Source organism: Homalodisca vitripennis, chromosome 6 (genome assembly GCF_021130785.1).
Source record: "Homalodisca vitripennis isolate AUS2020 chromosome 6, UT_GWSS_2.1, whole genome shotgun sequence".
In the NCBI taxonomy this organism is placed as follows: Eukaryota; Metazoa; Arthropoda; class Insecta; order Hemiptera; family Cicadellidae; genus Homalodisca; species Homalodisca vitripennis.
The window spans coordinates 159,527,654-159,541,658 of NC_060212.1; the positions used below are offsets into that span (position 1 = coordinate 159,527,654).

Sequence of the window (14,005 nt, forward strand, 5' to 3'; positions counted from 1 at the left end):
AACCAACTATTTGTACACTGACATTGATAAATCATTTACTTTTACACATTTTAACAACTGTTTTATTTAATTTCAAAATGTTAAATAAAATATATTCCTTTGTACTTATTAAATAAGTAGTTTTGCTACTCAACCTTAAATAACACATACAACCAACTATTTGTACACTGACATTGATAAATCATTTACTTTTACACATTTTAACAAATGTTTTATTTAATTTCAAAATATTAAATAAAATATAGGCTATTCCTTTGTACTTATTAAATAAGTAGTTTTGCTACTCAATCTTCATAATGTATACACACAACAGGAAAATATATATAAACTCGAACTTTTAGAACTGTACTAGTGCCTGTTGGAAATTTTTTAGAAAAACATTAAATTAGTAGGCTTACTTAGTGTACCTTTTAAAAATCTCTAGGGAGGGATATAATACCTTGTGTCTGCCGTTTCTTAATTTTTTACACCCTGCTTTTCTGTCTTTATTCCTTTGTGTGATAGATTATTCTGCCTTCATGATTCTCTCTTGGTCTGCCTTAAAATATCCTAAAATATCTAATACTACAATTTAAAAAGCAAAATTCCTACAAAGTTATAGTTTGGAATCCATTCCTTTACGCTGTTGAAGCTTTCACTGGGGTTTTACATTTGGTCAAGTATTTCTTGAGTAATTCCTTGTCAGAAAGATATTTTAAAATGGGTTTAATACCTTCCATTACAGCTGCTGATATCTTTTATGTTCATGCTACTAACAAAAAGTATGATTTACTTGAGAATATTTTTAATGAGTTTACTAAGTTTGGAAAATAGTGAAATCGTGAGTTTAAGATCTAAAATGAGCTACTTGTCGTAAACTTTGGAGAGATACTCCTTGAACACAATGAAAAGCTGTAAAGTGAAATAAAAGATTTGTTTGATATGATTTGTTATTTATTTAATTAATTTCCTAACTAAAATACAAATAACTGTTTGATTAGCTCAAATTTAATTTAACAAAAGTGTTGAATTTGTTTATTTTGTTATAATTAGCAATTAATGGAAATAAATTGTAAATACTATCCTCTATTTAATAGTTTCCTTTTTTCAAATATTTTAATTAAAAAGTTTACTGAACTAATTTTAAGTTAATTTAGTCATAAATTTATTCCTGTTCCTCCTATTGCATAACCAATTTATAGATCTTGTTTAATAACAATTATAATAAGGAAATCCACAGACTCAAGGTGTATAAGATAAACATTTTTAAATATATTTTACACTGAATGAATACAAACAAAAACTTATCTTAAACACAGACCAGACAAAAAAAACATTTTATAATTTTACAATATTAGAATTTAGTGGTAAATTCAGTACTAGGTCGATGGTACTGATAAAAAGTGCTACCTTCACAGACAGGATTTGAAATTGCAATATCTCTAGGTTAGATTCAAAGTCCGACATCTTAATTAGTACTCCTATGGAGTCTGCAAAACTTGATAGTTGAAGGGAGAAAATGTTTAATAAGTATGGGAAGTGCATGACCATATGATCAAAAGTTTAGGTTCTTTCGAAGAATTCTAGGAAGGTTAAGATGAGATAGTCTGTCTCTAGTCTGTGAGATTAGAAAGTTTTGCTCAGAAAAAGATGGTATAATGAATTAAGATAATATCTTGCAATACATTATAAAATAATTTGAATGAGGGCATCCCCAGATAGAAACTTATCCTGTTCAAGATCTTATTTTGATACATCTCAATCCACCACACCACAATCAGTATTATTTCTACTGTAAATTTTTTGCTTTTGCTATATCTGCTCCATGTAGACTACATCTCCAAATTTTCTGACAGCTAAATATTTTTCCACTTCATACAAGTATTTATTATAAGTGGAAGGTTGTGAATGGGGAATTGGTATATGCAATTACAGAATGTAATATAGAGATTTTCAGTCAGGACAGCCAAACTCACCAACTCATATTTTATATGAAGGTAGACTGACATTGAATTATTTTTAATTAGGTATTAAAGATAAAGAAAAATATGAAACAATAGGTAATAAATAAAATTGTGTTACCCAGAAACGTACAGAAACATAATGATTCCTCCAATCATCATATGCACTTATCGTTTACAATAAAGTGCATGAAGCTATCTCCCTATCTACAATGTAGCTAAAGATAATATGAACTAAAGAACATTTATTTTCTGTAGGGTTATATATCAGTAACACCTGATGTCTCTGGGAATAATTCCGAATCGCGTTCTAAATGCATTGAAATTTCTACGTGTCTAATCAAATAATTAATTATAAGAATCTAATGCTCAGGTCGAGCTTCTAAGTATCATGAATAAAACGTGTAAGCCTACCTACAATTCTGTACAGTGGCGCCAGTAATGTGATCAGAGTTTCTTTCTGTGCTAGGGTTTAATGGAAGTAACTAATGCAAATTGATCACATCCAAATCAATCTACAGAGAATCTACAGAATATTTTAGTCCGTAAAACTAAAATTAAATTAGTTTTCAGCTAGAGTTATTTGCACTTCCAGAATTCCCCATAGTACATGAATATGCCACTGCTATTACACTATTAATTCTCAGAAGAAAGGGAAGGAAAGTAACACTTTTAACGCATGAGCTTTCTGAAATCAATTAGATTAGTGATAATATAGAATTAATCACCTATTGTCATGGATGTGCTTTTAAAGAGAAATACATTTTTAAAGCATATATTTTAATATTTCTTTCATTTTGGCATCTTCTTTTGGGGTGTCGTATCTCTACAAACAGGACAAATAGAGAACATTTTGTTTTGTTATTCCTTGTGGGAGTGGTAGGAATTTGAAACTGAACTTTGTTAAATTTTATAATAAGAGAGAAAAACAGTTAAAGATTTGATCTTTTTAAAGTAGCCTGTATACGTTAAAAATTGCTTGAGAGAATGACATAACTTTTATTTATAAAACACAACCAGGTGTTGTTCTGAAAATATAACAAAATGAACGTGCAAGTGTTTGTTAAACATTCTCCCCTCCCCAGAATTACATGAAATTCTTATACAAATTACACATTTATATATTCAGAAAATAAAGTAAACATGAAAATAATTATATATTGAAATTTTGAAGGTTTTCATTGACATCTCCCCTTATCTAGAGATATTTTTAAAAATTAATTGTACTGTGTCTGTTACAGCTGGTAAATAATGTCCGTATATTAAAACTAACCAAATTCTTTCTTTCCAATGTTTCTAGTGGTGGCAAAGAGTGTTTGTTAAGCTGCATTAAATTGAAATCCCCTGATCTTAAACATCTCCCACAAACAGCTAATACTTGGTAAAAAAAAAAATACATAAAATACATTTATGTTGAAACATGCAACATACTGAACATGACTATAACTATCTACTTTCAGATGTTTTGTACAAAGTTTTCTAAATTGGTGTATGGTTTTTACAAAATTCTGATCTACATATAAAACAAAAATCAAATGAGCAACTTAAATCAAATACAATCTGAACCTAATTTTCTAACACCATCATTGGTAAATTTGGTCATTGATTTTAATTATTTTGAAATGATTAATTATAGTTATATTTATTTTTAATGGAGTTTCAGTTCTGTCAGAAAAAACTATTGGTACAGCTGTCAAAGAACACAAACACGGTGTACGGTAGAGAAATATTGATATTGATAAAACTGTTATTACCTCATATGAATATTACAATCAATACATCTAATTATAAGTGTGTTACTAAATAAATAGATGAAATTAATCTAAGAAATACATTGCGTGTAGTTATTCCTAAATCCAACGTATTTTAAGTTTCATTCATGAAAATCATTAATTTTTTTCACACAGTTAGATGGGATTACATAAGATAACAGATGGATTTGAAGTGGCTATCTAATCAACTGACATGAACTTGTCATTACCCACATTAGGAATCCTTTCCATTACCCATAAATCATCGTACTGCAGCCAAAAACGTAGGTTTATAATTGTTTTTGTTACAAAACAGTATAGTACTAGTAAAATAATTATAACTATTGTGCTAAATTAGTGTTCATCAGATCAGAAACATTTTATGATCCAAGAATGTTGGCTCAAAGTCAACCAGATTATTTCAAAAAGTTATTAAAAATTTAATTTACATCTCTTATTGTTTTAAATACTTTCAAGTTTTACATTTTTGAAGACATTTTTATGTAATTAGTAACTACATAAATAATTAACAGTGGACCAGTTAAGTATCAGTTATCTCTATGTGATTTTGCTTCCTATCTGTTATATCCTTAATACTTACTGTCCTCAAAGTATTATGTAGCTGTAGTAAATTGAGCCTTCTAGCACACAGTTAAAAGTGCAGAGTTAATTTGAGTTTAAGTTAATATATTTAACAGGAAATAATAAAAAATATTTATATGGGCTTTTGGTGTATTAAACAAGAAACAAGAATATATGGTAGAGATTTGTAGAGCTTGAGAGTACAGTTAACATTGCTCGTTAAGTCCAGTGGTCTATAATAAAAAGTATATCGCAAATGGGTTTTGCCTAAGTCAGTACTTATTAACTTAAACACAGACATCAACACACAAATGTTTTAACCAATCAATCAATCAGAATACTTTATTCATATACATCAAGTACAGAATAGGTGTCAGGAGTAGGAATAACAAAATTGAAGTTGAAAACAAGTAACCTCAATTTTGTTTTACAGTGTAATATTAATGATTAATGTAGTTTTGAGTGTGATGGTGGTCTACTGTGCGGGGACGGGTTGTCACTGGAACATGGCTGAAGATCTCCAATTGATGAATTCTTCAACTGAGTAGAATGGTCTCTCTTCAAGCCAAACCGATAGATGATGTCTTGTACTGCTTACATTGGGGCCTTTAATTGTCTCTGGTAGTGGGTTCAGAAACTTCACTCCCATGTAGGAAGGCTTGTAACTCCCAGAGCCTACACATGCTGGCTGACTCATCTGAGCAGTTCAGGAATAGACATTGTGTCACTTGGGAGCCAGTGTTATAAATGTTGTAGTTGAAAAAATATGTTTTTGGAAATTCAGTGATTAGTACAAATGTAATGTTAGTTATCCCTTAACTCAGACTGCTTCTTTCCATGTTGTTTAACTTGTATTTGTATGATCAGGAAATAGTCAATTCAAGTATACTGAACACATGTATGTATGAATACAATAAAACCCATTTATTTTAAGCAAATACAGAGAAAAGTGGAGGTTACTCCAGTATCTTTACATGTGTAAATCTTCCTTATATGTTTTTGTTGATGCAAAGTAATATTATAAAGAAATTCTCTGTATAAAGGGGTAAAAAGCATTAGACAATGGTAATATTTCTATTAAACAGTTTTGAGCCATACAGTACCAGAATTTTTTGGAACGCCATTAAACTTTTTAAACAACCAGTAAACAATTTTCACAATTGTGCATGAGTGTACATGAAAGTACATGTGCTGTTAAATTCAACCAAAATGTGTTGAAATCTTGAACTTTATTTAAAACACTAGCATTAGTAGTCACAATAAAATGGGAATGTGTAAATAATATTTTTTAGTTCTTAGGCTTATGGGAGGACTATTGTGACAGATGTAAGTTATTACATGTTCTGTTGCTTCAGTGTAAGAAATTCAAAAAATTATAACAGGTTTTTGTTTACTTTTTTATATTATAGCAAATGGTATTATTAGTTTCAGGTGGAGATGGTACAAATTTTGAAAGTCCTGCTGTGGAAAACATACTTTGTGAGGAAAAGGCGATGGATTGTGACTTTATGTGAATTGTTTATACCAATTATTCTGTTTTGGTTCCTGGTTTATTCCACTAAAACCTCGACCATGCAAGAAGAGAAAATCATATATGATGCAAACCCTTACAAGTACACTAATATAGTTAGCACTCAATCTTATAAACTAGCATATACTCCTCCTAACAATGCTACACACCAAATAATAGGTGCAGTCTTAGCTAAACTTAAAAGTCATGATATTCAAGGTAAGCTTATGTATCTTAATTGAATAAAAAATAATACAAAATTAGAATGTGCTACAAAAGTTGTAACAAAAGAATAAAACAAATATAAGTTTAAATATGAAGACTGTATTTGTTTTTTAATGTTAGAAGCAGACAATAAATTTATTTTTGTTTCTACTACAATGAAGTTACTTTTGAATTAGCTTAGAGTGAAAAGCATGTTTTGACAACCCCTAATATGAGATTACCTTTTGATGAAGGAGGCTAATAAATCACAGTTTATACACTCGTGTTGTCCTCTATAAATTATTTTGATTTCATTCAGATTTAGAAACCTTTACTGCAGTATCTAGTTTTCAAAAGTATCAAACACAGCAAATAACATAAAAGGAATAAACCACACCAAATCAAATAACTTAGAAAATAAAAACAAATTTTATAAAATATTTTCACAAATATTTCTGTTCTTATGGGGATTAAAATACCACAACAATAACCCAATAACTTTGCATTGTTCAAAAAATCAGTGTTAAAAACTCCTACTGAACAAAATGAAATCAAATATAAGAATGGGCCATATGGCTCTAGATCTCCTCTATAAAGACTTCTATTCTAAACGAATAGACTTCTCAGTTCTTAGCAAATAAAGACCATACATTTATTGCTTTGGAGGTTTACTACTTAAATGTGTCTTTAGAAATTTTCAGATACTAAGTGAAGAAAATGCCTTGTTGATATACAAGGGTGTATCTAATATAAATAGGACTGATTACACACAGTTTAGAACTTTATTTGACTAATCTTATGAGTATATATTATTTTCCTACATATTCTCCCACCCTTGAGATACATTTTTTCCCATTATATTGGGAGCTTTTTTCATTCAATCATCTTAAAAACTTCTTGGATATTCTCCTAGCCATTGGAGCACAAATGTCTCTAAGGCTTTTTTTTCCCCTCTAATAGCTAGCCTCCAAGCTAGTTTATTTCACTTCTTTGTGAATCAGTTAAAATTTAATTTTCAATTGGATAATAATTCTCAATTATTAATTAATTTAATTTAAAACTTCATGTGTGCAGTGACGTTGATGCCCCAAGAAACTGAGGATGGATTGGTCCACTGGCTCAGACATGAATATTTATCAGAAAGCAACAACTGGTCTAATCCCTATAGCTATACTAACCACTCGGCTGGAATTGGCGTAATCTTCTCCACTCTCAATGTCTCCAGTCTCAAGTACACACTCAGAACTACAAAAGCAAGCATGCTGACTGAGGATAAAACTTTGCAAGGGGTACAAACAGGTAATCTTTACTTACAATAATACAATGAAATACATCGATGTAACAGGGTATTGAAGGCCTCCTGGCAGAACCTAATGAAAATCTCCAATCCAATAGTCAGTTCACCAAATGTATTAGTATCCATTATATGATTATTCTCAGTTTATTTAAAAATTAGGTAATTCTGCGACTTTTCATTGTCCTCATGGCTATTCATAAGAACATTGTATAAATGTACTTTTAATTTTGACCTTTTTGCCCAAAATTAATTCAGTTCTTCCTTAGACCAAGTTTCTAGTCTCTAGGAACTTTCTATTAAGAGTCATATTATGGACAGATTATGGTTAAATAAAAAAGAAAATAAAATAAAATATCAACCTTTTAGAACTTTTGAATGAAAACTTCACAGCCATAATAAAATGAAATAAATCCTTTGTAAACTTTTAAAAAACAAACAAAATATTTTTTGTTTATACAAAAAGTGTTAAAAAACAAGTATTACAAACATATTGATTTTTATTATGGTAATATTTCACTTTGACACTAAATTAAAATTTAATCTTTTATTCATTTTAAAACATTACAATTAGAAAGATACAATTGAAATATAATATTTATAATTTGAATTTGTAATATTTTCAATATACAATGTGTAATAAAGAAATTTAAACCATATTGCTTAAAATTATAGGTTCGATTATGCCTTTATGGTCTTCTGAGTATGATAAGATACCCACAATGTTAGTCTTATAAGTTAAGGAAGTTCTTGTCAAATATCTCTACATATAATGAATAGTTCTGTTATAGCCAAAGTCTGTGCTGGTATTTTTGTTTTTCGTAGACTTTCATCTTTCACGGGAACCGATGTGCTTCTGACTTCATATTTTGCATTGGTTTATCCCTACCTTTCATACGCTGTTAAGATTTGGGGTTTTGAAAATTGCAGAACAAAACATGTATTTCTTTTGCAGAAAAAAGCGGTGAGAGCTATTACTGGCATCCGTCAATCAGAATCCTGCAAATCACATTTTAAGAAGTTCAATCTGCTTACTTTTCCAAGTATAAGAAGGGTAACAGCACTGATCCCAACAACTAGAAGCCTGTTGCAGTCAGCCGGCACTGTCAAAAGTTTTTGAAAAATGCAAGTTTATCAATTAACTGAATGTTTTGAGAAAAAAAAATCAATATTTGATTTTGAACCGCATGGATTTAAACCAAAAAAGTCTTGTACTTTAGCTTTAATTACCTTTGTAAAAAATATCTTAGAAGCCTTAAATAAAGATAATAATATCACTGGTGTGTTCTTGGATTTGACCAAGGCATTTGGCAGTGTATCCCACAGCAAATTACTTGAAAAGTTATCATATTTAGGAATAAAGAATAAAGAACTGTTATGGTTACAATCTTAGCTTGAGTATCAACAACAATATGTTGAAATAAAAACACTTCAAAATAATTTCTTACAAAATATAAAATCAGATATTAAAGAAATTACATACTCAGTTCCCCAAGAATTGGTGTTTTCTTTTACATTTTTACACTACATAACTAGTATAAAATTTCATTTAAATTCTGTATCATGCAGATTAAGTTCATGTATGTATGCTGATGACATAAGCTTGTTACTTCATGACAAAATGCCTCTAATAGTAAAAACAAATATACAATCTCTAATACAAGACATTGATAACTTTTTGGCATACAAAAATTTGATGTTGAACCTAAGTAAATTAAAATTTGTAAACTTTACTTATAGGGCTTCTGTAAAAAACATAACAATGTAAATGTACTAGTACATTTTTATTAGATATGAAACTGGACTCCCAAGCGGAATTTTTAGGCATTATATTAGACGAAAACTTTAACCTCAGGCTACATATTGATAAAATACGCAATAAAACGAGTTCAGCACTGCTTGCTCTTAGGAGGATGTCACAATTATTGTGTGTGACATACATGTTTTAAAAACAATCTATTTTGCTCTTATACAACCTCATATCTTTCATTGATTAGAGATGTATGAAAGTGCATCAAAATCAAAATTGGATTCAATTTTACAGTTGCAAAAATTACTATTAGAATAATTTTAAAACTTGACAAATTAGATTCTTGTAAGACACATTTTACTGAACTGTGACTTTTCTGCTATTCCATCCATCAAAATGTTTTCCAGTATATTGAAGACAAGAAAATTTTGAAACTGAGAGCATTTTATTTAAGTATTCTATCACTTTAAAGACAATTTTGGTACTGTAAAAAGAATTACTCTGAAATAAAATGATATAATTTAAATATAAATAAGTTTTGAAAAAAGCTTGTTTAATTTTTGAAAAAATTCTTACTCTGAGAAAACTTTTGATATTTTTAACAGTTGTTTTTTTATTTTGTTAAATTACTAAAAGACATTTGTCAAAATGTTCAGTTTCCCATAAAAATTTGTAGGTTTGAAATATAAACTGTCTCTATTGGTACATTTCATTCTAAATTAAACACAATCTTCAAATATTGAAGATGAATATTTTTCTCATTTGATCTATGAGGTAAATGTTTAAGGTTTACACCAGTATTGAATTATAAATATTCCAAGTAAATTGAAATAATAGTAATGAGTGGTAAAAAGTATTATTATTCTTTAGCTACTACTCTGCCTTGAACATGGACTTATACAAAATCATATTTCACATGTATTTCTCAAATAAAATGCAAGAATGCCTAATTTTAATAATTTTCAATCATATTAATACTATGCTGTTCATTTGTAGCCAGGCATGCAGGATTCTCTAGCTACAAAATGCAGCAGACTGTGAAACATTATCTTATGAAGCAACTAAACAAATCTAAAAAATCTTTGAATTATGTTTTTAGGAAACAGCTTTTCCATCTATCATTTTTCTGGATTTTTGACGATTCAAGCAGCCATAGATCAAGCTTATCTCTTCAGCTACCACAATGTGAATGTAAGTATTACACATTTATAAATGTTTGTAATGCTTTTCGTCTGAGAAAACTGATTACTTGGTCCATAATATTTTTGAAAATTATGTAGAGTCTGATAAAAATCAAGAGAGAAAAACACCTAGGTCTTTTTGTTGAAAAAAGAAAGCATTAATCAAGGTTGGTTAGTAGTTGGAGTTCTACTTAGATGAGAAGTATAGTGGAATCCCACGAAGAGTTTCCTACAAGTAAAGGGATGTAACGTACTCGTAAGGTGGATTACGAGACCCTGGGACAACAACATGAACTATTGTATTTAACACTAAAGCTACTAATAAAATTGTACCCTTGACTGAGAATTTTCTTTTATTAAAGTTTCTTGTCAAGAGTGGAGGATTTGTGAAAGTAATAGTAGTTTTTCATATATTTGCCATAGTAAATAGAAACAAAAACACTAACACTCTGTTACGAGATCTGCTATCCGATCTCTTTTTCAGATTGATAACTAATCTAACATATAGGCTTCAGTTATAAATTAAACAAACTACCCCAATGTGTTATTATGACACACAGATACAAGCACAATAAACAAGTAATGTGTCAAAACTCCTTGCATTCTATCTCTAAAAATGCACTTATTAATAATTATAACACTAGTTATATAAACACACACTACACACTAAAGAACACAGATGAGATAAAATATGTTAATCTAAATATATCCCTGATTGGCTCATTGTAACCCTGTTTGAATATTTCAGATACCGGACAATATTATTGTTTGTTACCTTCCTTACGTTGATTTCACTTCCATCGATATGTTGACAACTCTGTTCCCCTTGGTGACATCTCTTGCCTTCATTTTCATGATGCCATCATTGCTCACATGTATCGTAGAAGAGAAATCGTCAGGTATAAAGGTATGCTACATAAATATTGATAAAGACTATGTATTTGTTAAATAAACTCATCTTTATTTGCTGCTATAATAACAAATAATAATAAATTTAACACCTAAATTCACTCACTCAATTTATTTATTTTATTATTAATATCTTGCTTAGTAAAATTATGTTCACAGTACGTTACGTGCATTTCAAAAACTCTAGTTCATTTTTTATTTATTAGGCAGTTTTTGTAACTAAACATTGTTTCTGATTCTAATGGTTATGGCAACTCATCATGAACTCTTCAATAGAGCAAAGCTCCTCTCATTCAAAACATAACATTTAGGTCATGATGTAAATAAATGTTTATTGTAATTAATTAAAGAAGGTTTTAGTTTGTCATTTTGCCTAATTAAAACGGAAATATTGTCAATTAGTGTAACATCTGCTGACTGAAGATAGTTCTACATAGAAAAGCCAATTTCTTTAACAACTTAATTATTGTGTGAACAATGGAATTTTTCTGAAAAAAGTTAAGCTTGCCACAATTTATTAGCTGTATTAATCGTACTAGTATAATGAGAAAAATATCTTCCGCCCTATTTCCTTTTAAGAATATTCTATAAGACACTAGATAAAATTGTAAAAGCATAACTAGTAAACTATCCTCAACTAAACCAGATCCTACATGGGTTAAGGATGAATTAAAACTTTCCAGGTGTTATTTTTGACGTTATAAAGATATTATTTACACACTTCATATTTATTTTCAACACAAAGTCAAAGTCAAAGTCAAAAATATCTTTATTAACATAATCTTCAAGATTAGTAACAGAGTCATTAACATTAGAATAGTGTTAGTTATCATTTTTCCAATTAAAAAATTCAGTCAAGGAGTAGAATGGTCGGTCCTGCAGCCAGTTCTTGAGTTGTCGTCCAAATTGTGAATGTTCAGTTCTCTTGAGTTCGTCCGGGAGTATATTCTGGTTCATCCTCCAAACATTCTAAAGTAATTTATGAATGCAGTGAACAAGAACTCGAGGAAAAAAATTCTAAACCTAACCTCAAATGAAACCCAGGATCTGGAAACATCCCTTACTCTTGCTGCAGAAGCAGGAAATTTTATTGCTTTTTGAGAATAATAAATTGAAACAACAGATTTTTGACCTTAGCCATAAGAATTCAGGTTTAGAAGATAAACTAAAAGCTGCAGAAGACCAAGTAGAAACCCTTACTCAGCTACTTTGTAGTGAAAAAAATGACCATAGTATAGAAAAAGCCTATCTTCTTAGGAAAATTAATGATAAAGAACAAATGCTAAAAGATGTTGAGGAACAATCAGAAAAAGACCAAAACATGCATGAAAGGAAGATAAAAGACCTTCAAGATGCCATTAACAAAAGTAAGCTTGACCATTCCTCTTTTAAGAAAACTGAAGAGGATTATCATAAGGCAACAAAAACCAATGAAATAATGATAAAAATGCAAACAGACATTACTGAAAAATTAAAGAAAGAAATAGACACCCTGAGAGATACAGTAAAATCGTTAAGGGAAGAAAAGGAGTCTAATATCAACCAATTTCAGCTTGTAAAAGATAACCTGGAAACTTGTAATACTGAACTGGAGGCAAGAATTTCAATTTCTTGAGCTCACTCTATCCTTACACACCAAGCCAAACAAGAATGAAAGCTAGCAATAATGAAAACCACATTAACATACTTAATGATGTACCTTCCACCTACCACTCATGTTGCTTTCCTCCAGATGAAGATGTTTCATGTACAAGCCAAGGCCTTTTAAAAGAAATACCTGGTGAGAAGTTTGATGAAACTCTACAAAAAACCTGATAACCAACCTAAAACCTTATCTCCACTTTTAGCTGACAATGAGGACATCAACAGTGTGTTATTGAAAGAAATTGAAGACCGAATTAACTCTCAGACCTCTGTCTCCGAGAAGATTATTATAGTTGAGCCCATGATACACCGCTACTTTGATGGATCCTACCCAGTGCTCAGGGACAAGAAACAGGGGGGAAACTTCTTAGAAGATAACCACAAAAGCAAATAACGCGGACATATACGAAATTGAGGAAACTCGGGCTGAAGAAGTAATGGAACTCCGTAAAATAAAAACCTACCATCCAAAAAACCATAAATGCAGAACAAAATCTTAAACCCCATAGAGAAGGACAAAAAAGGCAGAAATCAAGAATCTTTTTAAACTCTGCATACCACAAACGTAATAAAGCAAACACCACAGGAATTGGACCAGCATTGCACACCCAAGGCAGAGAAATATTTTATTGAACCAACACTAAAAAGTGCATTCAACTCCTTCGGTACATCTCAGCTCCAGCCCCCTTGCACAGCCTACAAAATTGGACAAAGATGAAACTTTCATCGACTTCTTTAATAATAACATAAAAGACTACTTAAAAAACTTAAGTAAGGGCTTCTTTTTCCAACAGTTATTATGGAAATGATATAGGGAGAGAGTCAGCCAAACTCCCTTTAACAAAAAACTGAACCACGATATTTTACCTCAAGATGGACAAATACCTAACCAAGACATAGGGAGAGTCAGCCAAACTCCCTTTAGCAAAAAACTGAACTACAACATTTTATTACAAAATGGACAAATACCCGACCAAGACATAGGGAGAGTCAGCCAAACTCCCTTTAACAAAAAACTGAACCATGATATTTTAACTCAAGATGGACAAATACCCAACCAAGACATAGGGAGAGTCAGCCAAACTCCCTTTAGCAAAAAAAACTGAACTACCAACATTTTATTACAAAATGGACAAATTTCCCGACCAAGACATAGGGAGAGTCAGCCAAACTCCCTTTACCAAAAAACTGAACCACAACTCTCTATCCTACGCAACAGAAAATGAGCTACAAGAGCCCC

General features: G+C 30.3%; 1 protein-coding gene across 1 annotated transcript in view; it reads left to right on the plus strand.

Annotated features, from left to right (window-relative positions):
- Positions 1 to 5,710: 5,710 nt before the first annotated feature.
- The window catches only part of LOC124365099 (phospholipid-transporting ATPase ABCA1-like), a 77,530-nt gene continuing 69,235 nt past the window's right edge, over positions 5,711 to 14,005 (plus strand). Inside the window, exons 1-4 of the mRNA XM_046821040.1 lie at positions 5,711 to 6,002; positions 7,062 to 7,286; positions 10,131 to 10,222; positions 10,961 to 11,119. Coding sequence (XP_046676996.1) covers positions 5,711 to 6,002; positions 7,062 to 7,286; positions 10,131 to 10,222; positions 10,961 to 11,119 — 768 coding nt within the window. The remainder of the gene's footprint in view (positions 6,003 to 7,061; positions 7,287 to 10,130; positions 10,223 to 10,960; positions 11,120 to 14,005) is intronic.